The sequence below is a fragment of the Volvox carteri genome (genome assembly GCF_000143455.1).
Source record: "Volvox carteri f. nagariensis unplaced genomic scaffold VOLCAscaffold_22, whole genome shotgun sequence".
In the NCBI taxonomy this organism is placed as follows: Eukaryota; Viridiplantae; Chlorophyta; class Chlorophyceae; order Chlamydomonadales; family Volvocaceae; genus Volvox; species Volvox carteri.
The window spans coordinates 910,042-917,611 of NW_003307565.1; the positions used below are offsets into that span (position 1 = coordinate 910,042).

Consider the following 7,570-nt stretch of genomic DNA (forward strand, 5'->3'; position numbering starts at 1 on the left):
AACCCCTACACCGTCTTCATTAACGTCGCTAATGGCTTCAGTGAAATTTAATATCTGCTTTAATGGCCTTCAATGCTTTGGGAGCTTCGGTTCCGAATGTTTTGCAGCGTTTGGTCCGGTCAGAAACAGTCCGATTCCTCGTTGACTTTCGGGCGTGAGCTTCCTAACAGTATCCATGGCATTAAAGTACTATGATATGGGTAACATATATGTCTCCTGTAAAATTCTAGCGGCTTTGGCATGGACAGTCCATTTTTGGCTGGAGGAATGAACTTGTACGGTTGGAACATTATTTATTCTTAACTTTCAGGACCACGAACATTTTTTTATTCCGAATTCGGAATATATTCCGCAAAAAAATAACGCTGGAGGGGGAGGAGGGGGAGGGGGAGAAGGGGAGGGGGAGGTGGGGGAAGGGGAGAAGGGAAAAGGGGTGGGGGGGACTCTGTGTGGGTAATGGGGGTGTTTGTGATATGATCGGTTAGACGGGCTCTTCTGTTTGAATGTGCGGTTGGCAGTGGGGTAGTGAGGAGGGGAATGAAGGCAGGACTGTTTCAGTTACTACGGTTTGTACGGCGGTACTGCAATCTCTCTCTGAGCACATCTTGCATGTCGTGCACGCCTCCATTACCTCTTTGACTGCGCCATGAACCCTACGTATTGCTGTGTTTGTCTGTCCATCTGTCCGTACATCTGTCTGTCTATCTGTCACTCATATGTCGTAACCCGCCACCCTGCCCAGGCATGAAGCAGCGGCGCAGCTGGCACTACAAGCAGGACTAGCGCGAGCTGCAACCCTAGGTACGGCACATGTTGTACGACATGCACCAATTAGGCGCCTCTGCTACAGCTGATGAAGCTAATGTGTGTCCGTGTGTGTGTGTGTACGGAGGCACACAAGAAGAGAAGGAACGTTGTCGCATCGAACGACCAGTGATTGACGTCCTACCCAGCTAGCGATGGGTATCGCTAGCCCACCTGGTCTGGGCTCCCAGCAGCAGCAGCAGCAGCTCCATCCCTCCCTTGGCGCCTTCAAATCTATTTACGCCCTTGTCACACAATCGTACACGGCCTTCCGACCCTACTGGGTGCTTAGATCCCAGTAGATCTAAGCACTTACAGACCGACATACATTTGCACTTCTTGCTGGTATTATTCGAATGACTGAGCCTGAAAACGCCAGAAGGCGTTACCCCACCGTACACCCGCGCACCCACCCCGCCCCTTCCCGCACACCAATACACACACCACACCTACACACGCTGGCATCGCCATGTGCAGGTCCAGGCCACCCGTCCACCCTAGCTACTAAGCGGGCTGCCGTACCTCAACTACTTCAGTTGGGTCGCCTGACGGAAGCTCAGATCCTAGCCAAGAGTTTGCTGAGGCTGGCGGTCTCGGAGCATGGGGACCTACACCCCTCGGTTGGATTATGTCATGGCGCCGTCGCGATGGTGGGTGGAAATTTCTGGGGTTCTGGGTTGACCCTACCCCCCGACTCCCCTACCCCCCCAACCCCCTACCCCCCCAACCCCCCTACCCCCCCACTCCCCTACCCCCCCCACTCCCCTACCCCCCCAACCCCCCTACACCCCCACTCCCCTACCCCCCCACTCCCCTACCCCCCCACCCCCCTACCCCCCCACTCCCCTAACCCCCCAACCCCCTAACCCCCCAACCCCCCTACCCACCCCAACCCCTTACCCCCCCAACCCCCCTACCCACCCAACCCCCCTACCCCCCCACCCCACACACCACCCCCATACCGCACCCCGCACCTCAGGTTCTCGCCGCCCAGAATAAGGCCGAGCTGGCGTACTCTTCCGCCCAGCGGGGCGCTGAGGTGCTGGCGGCGTGTCTAGGGAGGGGCCACCCCGCCACTTTGGAGGCGTTACAACTCTGCGCGGACATGCTAGAGAGCGCACGGGTAACCCTGGGTCAGAGAGTGGTTGGCGGTTGGGTTGGTTGGGGTTAGTAAAGTTCGTTGGGGTGATTTGAAGCAATGAGGGTGGGTGGATGGGGAAGACATACATACGGTGTCACATGTTGGGGTTACACGCCGGCCGCCTTAGGGGCGCGTTGTGATGGGTTTGGGTCGGTTCATCGGGTCATTAGTCGTAAGTTAGTTGGGCTTGTTTCTATTAGTTTCCTCGTTGGTTGGTTGGTTTGTTGGTTGGTATAACGTACCCATCTGTGTACAGTCGACGACTGAGAGGACAACTCGGGAGGGTGGATGTGATCACGGTGAAGGAACTCCGTCTTGTACTTCCAAAATGAAAGGGGACACCCAGCGCACGTATGTATGTATGTATGTACGCCCGCGTCCCAAAATCTCTCTTCTCTCTTCCCCCTCCACACCCACACTCTCCCATCCTGCCGTTTGGTTATGTGCGGCGGCAGGAGTACGGCAAGGCGGTGGCGCTAATGCGGCTGGTGGTCCAGGGGCGCTCAGTCCCGGGAGCCATCCGCACTTCTCCCGCCTCACCCGCGTTTCTAGCGCCGAACAATAGATTATTGCATCTAAGGACCATCGCTGCACTAGAGGTACGGCACCTGTACGAGAGCGTCTGTCTGTCTGTATGTTTCGTTAGAATCGGTATAGCGTTCTTCGCGCATTGTGTCCATACGCCGGTCGCCGGAAGGGATCAGGGTCATTGAAGGGGCGCGTCATCCTTGCCGCATCGTTGCCGTACACACATCCACATGTCCATACACACACGCGCGCACGGTGTTACTATACGAATTAGCCCTTTCCCCCCCTCCTCGCGCGCCTCCTGCGCCTCCTCGTCGCCACCATCACCATATCCCGCCGCAACCGCGCTGAAACCCCAACGGCTCACGTCGTACGGAGCAATGACTCTTAACTCTACTCTACGTGTGCTAATTTCCGTTTTGCCCTATCAGGTGCCGTACCAGGTGCCGTACCTCGCCACCTCTATGATTTGCTGCTGTCGGTTCATCACCACCATAGACGTCATCATTTTGCAGCACATTGCCAGCACCTTTCCTTTGTTTTTCCCTCCGCCCCCACATCTTATTTCAATGTTGAGATGTCTAAATGTATTTCTTTCCTCTCCGCCCTGTTGGTGGTTGTGGCGGTTGTGGTGGTTGCGGCGCGCAGGAAAAAGCCATGTCAGAAGAACACTCCAGGTTAGTTAAAGTTAGTTGGGGAAGCGATTTTAGAGTATTCGTTGACATTTGTGGACCGTTAACGGCTAGGCCGTTGGGCGGTTGGAAGTTGGGTGACATTGCATTACAAATCCAACTTAATGCGCATCCCTCAAACCCCCGGACAACGGCTCAGTTTTACGGTTTTGCAGTCTTCTGTACCGCTGAGTTGCCTAGTCAGCCAGGGGCTAGGAGAGGCCCCCGGCTGGCGTGAGTGAGTGAGTGAGTGAGGGAGGGAGTGAGAGGGGCGTGTGGATAAACAGACAGACGGACGGACGGACGTGGAGCTGCGCGCCCGCCCCTGCGCTGCTGCTGTGTTTCGGTCCGGTCCGGTGGCTCGCCCCACCCACACACAGTGTATTCACCCCCCGTCAACATGGACAACAAGAAACAACAACAGGAACAGCAACAAGAGTAGACAACCACAACAACAAGGCGCCACTACCTTCGGCGTCATTTGGCAGTTGCCGCCAAATAACATATGTAGCGCAATCGGGGGGTTGTACGTCAGGGTACGACAAAAGCGTTTTGTCGTACGGCACGCAACCACCGCTTCTGAACACACTGAGCTGTATATAGTTTATAACATAGTGAACGAAAAAACATGCCAGGACAGTCGACGTGTTTCGTACGACCCGTGTCCGTATGCCGCACGCCCGTGTCCGTACACTGCCGTGCACTATGTACTGCAGGCGCGCCATGATTGGTGTGATGCGGAGCCTGTCCCGGCTGGAGACGGAGCTGCGAGCCGCCCTCATGGCCATGACGGGAGCAGCTGCTCAAACACAGATGCAGATCCAGGTGCGAGTGTACGGCATTGGAAACATCTTGCATTTTGTGGGTGTGCGGGTGTATGGGAGTATGAGGGGGTGGTATATCCTCTTGCTTTCCTGGGAGGTTCCTCCAGGTTCTCCATGTCTGTGTCATATGATGGTTTGTGTGTTGCGATTTTTCGTTTCTATCAAAAACTCAACGCTCAACCCTTCCAAACCCCCCATCCACCAAGTTATCCACAACTTTAAAACCCACCAACTTCGGTAGGGTTGTCCTCCACGTCTGCCCCCGCAACCCCAAAAGACAGGAGTCCCCTTCCCCTCCGACCCCCTTCCCGCTGCGACATTTTGCCCTCAGCGCGATTTGGAGTTGGTGTTGATGGCTCAAAACAAGCGCTACGAGGCAGCCATGTTGCGGAAAGGGGAGTTGCGACCCGCTTGAGCAGGTTCTGGAGCTGGTTTTGGAGCTGGCGGGTAGGGGAGCAGAGATCTTGTTTCGGAGCCGGCGAATATGGAAGAAGAGCGCCGGTTTTGGAGCTGGCGGGTAGGGGAGCAGAGATCTTGTTTCGGAGCCGGCGAATATGGAAGAAGAGCGCCGGTTTTGGAGCTGGCGGGTAGGGGAGCAGAGATCTTGTTTCGGAGGCCGTATTCGTACTGCCTCCTAAATAGTGAGAATCAGGAGGGGCGTTGGGAAGGCGGGGAAGATGCAATGAGAGCGGGGTTGAGTGGTTGAGTGGGTGGGTGGTTTCATGGTGGCGGCGTATGTCTCGCAGCTCGGGACCGGCAACAGTTGTAGCAGCTGCAAGACCACTGTCAGCGGCAGCAGCGGCGGCGGCAGTAACAGCAGCAGTAGCAGCGGCGGCAGTAACAGTGGCAGTAGCAGCGGCAGTAGCAGCGGCAGCGGCAGCCTTGCTCAGTCTTACAGGCAAATTATTCATAACAACGGATCACCTAAGGCCGGGGGTCGGGAGGTGGTTTTCGCGTCGTTGGTGTGATGGTGCAACTTATCGGAGGCCTACTAGGTGTGAGAGACCTGGGAAAATGGCGTAGGTGGCTCGGGGTGATGAAGTAAAATATTTATGTGTGTTGACCTTTATATTCTGACCATATTTTGGCCATGGACCGTTGATCAAATGTTGGACCTCCGTTTTGACCTCCGTTCCCCTCGACCCGCGGGGTAACACTTGATCACCAACTTGCATGTTTACTTTTGGCAACACACACACATACATACATACCTATATGCACATACATAAACATATATAACAACATACACATAGAGTTATGTACACATATAAACTTACAGTAGCTGTGTGTTATTGTACCACGACTTCAGAAAAGTACCGATCGGCGGATGCAGATCTCCCGTGATGGTGATGATATGCCCCCCAAGATACTACACTATGGTCCCCTGAGGTCGGGGTCGGGGTCCGCGTGCTTTGAAGTGCATGTTCGCTGCATTTGTTGCTCCATTTGCTCTCATATGGCTGTAAGACCTGTGATGCCCTAATAGACGAAGCCTAGGCCCGTCGCGAACCACCAAGCTCCGTGACAGACCGTAATAATGATCCTGCGAGGAGGGTCTTCTCGAACTTTGCCGGAAATCATCTTCTGGGGTAATGTTCAACTCCCTGGGGGGGTACATCTAGTGTAAAAATCGGCATTGCTAAAGTGTTAGGTGAGGTAAAGATATGGGTTCTGTTTAACTCCTACATGAGTAACCTGCGTGGATTTCAGTGCTCCTCAGTGATCGATCGGTTTCACCCCGGCATCCGGGCAAACCCGGACTTCTTAGTCCTCAGCCCGTCGGCGCTTGTTTCCTATTAAGGCAACCGCTCCTGTTGATCAGGTTAGCATGTCTAATGCGATGCACAGCTGTTGTATGCTTAAAAGATGGCGTTCTAATTCGCTCTTCCCAATCGTGTAACGATTTGGCACCCATTTGGAGTGGACTCTATCGATAGAGTAGATAGATATCCTCTTTCACTTGGTATCTGCTAAGCGATCCTCATTGCCTGTACGACGACCATACATCGACTGTCCCGCGTAGTTGGCCAGTTGGTAGAGCTTCACTCAGCGAGGGACTCCTCTCTGCTGCTGAAGATAAGCTCACGTAATTACAGACGATGAGGATGATAATTACGTCCGCCATCCAACCAGAACAGGAGTTGAAACACTAGCAACGGTTCTAATGAAATATAATAATTTTACAGTTAGGCCACACCGGGTAATGAGGCACGTGTGTAAGAGTGTTAAAAAAGGTTTATCACTCCAGGACATGGACCTCATCGTGATTGGAGGGGACCAATGATGAAGGGGTTGGGAGAGCGGGGGCTCGGTAGGCTGCGCTATTGGTTATCACACGTTATTTTCTCGCAGGTATATGAAGAACCCTGCGGCCCCTATCCAGGCTGCGAGTCTTCGCCTAAAACCGTCCACTGCCATATGTGGTTGGATATCCAACCAACCCGCCATCAAGCACCCTGTCGTCGCGCACATACATCTCGGCCAGTAAATTTAATCGTGGCAGCACAAGGCCAGGGGCAAATCGGCGCCGAGCTAGGAACCTTGAGCAAGAAGATGTGGACAAATTTACTCGTGATGATCTCTTGCATTTCGACGTTCGTGATATTAGAACTCGTGCCCCTTGCGACTACATAATCCTCATCCTTAACAATGGCTTTCATAATACACATGTCATAAGAACACATCAACAGGAGAAGTCATGAGAACAATTTCGCCTATATTTTGTATCATTGGTACTTAGCCTATCCGCTCCGGCCAAGCCATCTCTGCATCAAGGGCTACTCATGCCATGCTGCGCATAGTCGTCAATAGTGCAGGAACCTTCCACCTATTAGTACGGCACCTGGCTGGCTGGGCAGCAGCTGTCGTCCGCATTGAGCAGCGAGTACACGCAGCTGTTGCCGTAGCACAGCCCCGCCGGAGTGCCACACCTGCTGTTTCGACTCATGGCCAGACATACATACAGGCCGCCAGGGGGGGTTACGGGGAAGGTGCTCGCCAGGGACGTGATCGTCATCACGCCGTACGTCTGCTCCCGCCATGTCTTGTAGCTGTAGCTGGGGGACACCGTCACACCGTTGACGGTGGTTACTCGGAAGGAGTTGGGGAAGGACTCCACGCAGCTGGGGTCTGCGGTGAACCGTGCGGGCCCCGGGAGGGAGTTTGGGGTCCGGGGGGGGGGAAACAGGGCGGAGTCGGTGTTGGTTATCTTGATTAACATTGGAGGGAAAGGAAAGCTCCCTGCAGCTGGGTGAGCCGTGAGCTGATGAAGGCGGTGTGCGTAGTGAGGGACCCCTACACACACCACACACATACATGCATGTTGAGCGCACAACTGATGAGGTGCATGGAGGTCACCATGATGATCACGACCAGCTAGGTAGCTAGGTAGTAGGAGATAGGTAGCTAGGTAGATAGCTAGGTAGCTAGGCAGCTAGGTAGCTAGGTGGCTAGGTAGCATATAGCTACTCACCGATGACGATTTGAAGCTCATTGATGACCATCCTCGCACATGGGCTGGTGCTGTCCACTGTTGCTGAGGCGGAGATCCGGAAGCAGTAGGTGGCGGCGGTGGCGGTTACGTTGAACGGCCCCATGGGTGA

General features: G+C 54.3%; 2 protein-coding genes across 2 annotated transcripts in view; one reads left to right on the forward strand and one right to left on the reverse strand.

Moving 5' to 3' along the window:
* Positions 1 to 4,618, forward strand: part of VOLCADRAFT_105008 (uncharacterized protein) — a gene marked incomplete at its 5' end in the record, with an annotated part of 14,256 nt that extends 9,638 nt beyond the window's left edge. Inside the window, 7 exons of the mRNA XM_002951117.1 lie at positions 743 to 801; positions 1,282 to 1,454; positions 1,784 to 1,927; positions 2,401 to 2,544; positions 3,122 to 3,150; positions 3,861 to 3,969; positions 4,300 to 4,618. Coding sequence (XP_002951163.1) covers positions 743 to 801; positions 1,282 to 1,454; positions 1,784 to 1,927; positions 2,401 to 2,544; positions 3,122 to 3,150; positions 3,861 to 3,969; positions 4,300 to 4,383 — 742 coding nt within the window. The 3' untranslated portion in view covers positions 4,384 to 4,618. The remainder of the gene's footprint in view (positions 1 to 742; positions 802 to 1,281; positions 1,455 to 1,783; positions 1,928 to 2,400; positions 2,545 to 3,121; positions 3,151 to 3,860; positions 3,970 to 4,299) is intronic.
* Positions 4,619 to 6,798: 2,180 nt separating this feature from the next.
* The window catches only part of VOLCADRAFT_91705 (uncharacterized protein), a gene marked incomplete at both ends in the record, with an annotated part of 3,747 nt that continues 2,975 nt past the window's right edge, over positions 6,799 to 7,570 (reverse strand). Inside the window, 2 exons of the mRNA XM_002951201.1 lie at positions 6,799 to 7,097; positions 7,441 to 7,503. Coding sequence (XP_002951247.1) covers positions 6,799 to 7,097; positions 7,441 to 7,503 — 362 coding nt within the window. The remainder of the gene's footprint in view (positions 7,098 to 7,440; positions 7,504 to 7,570) is intronic.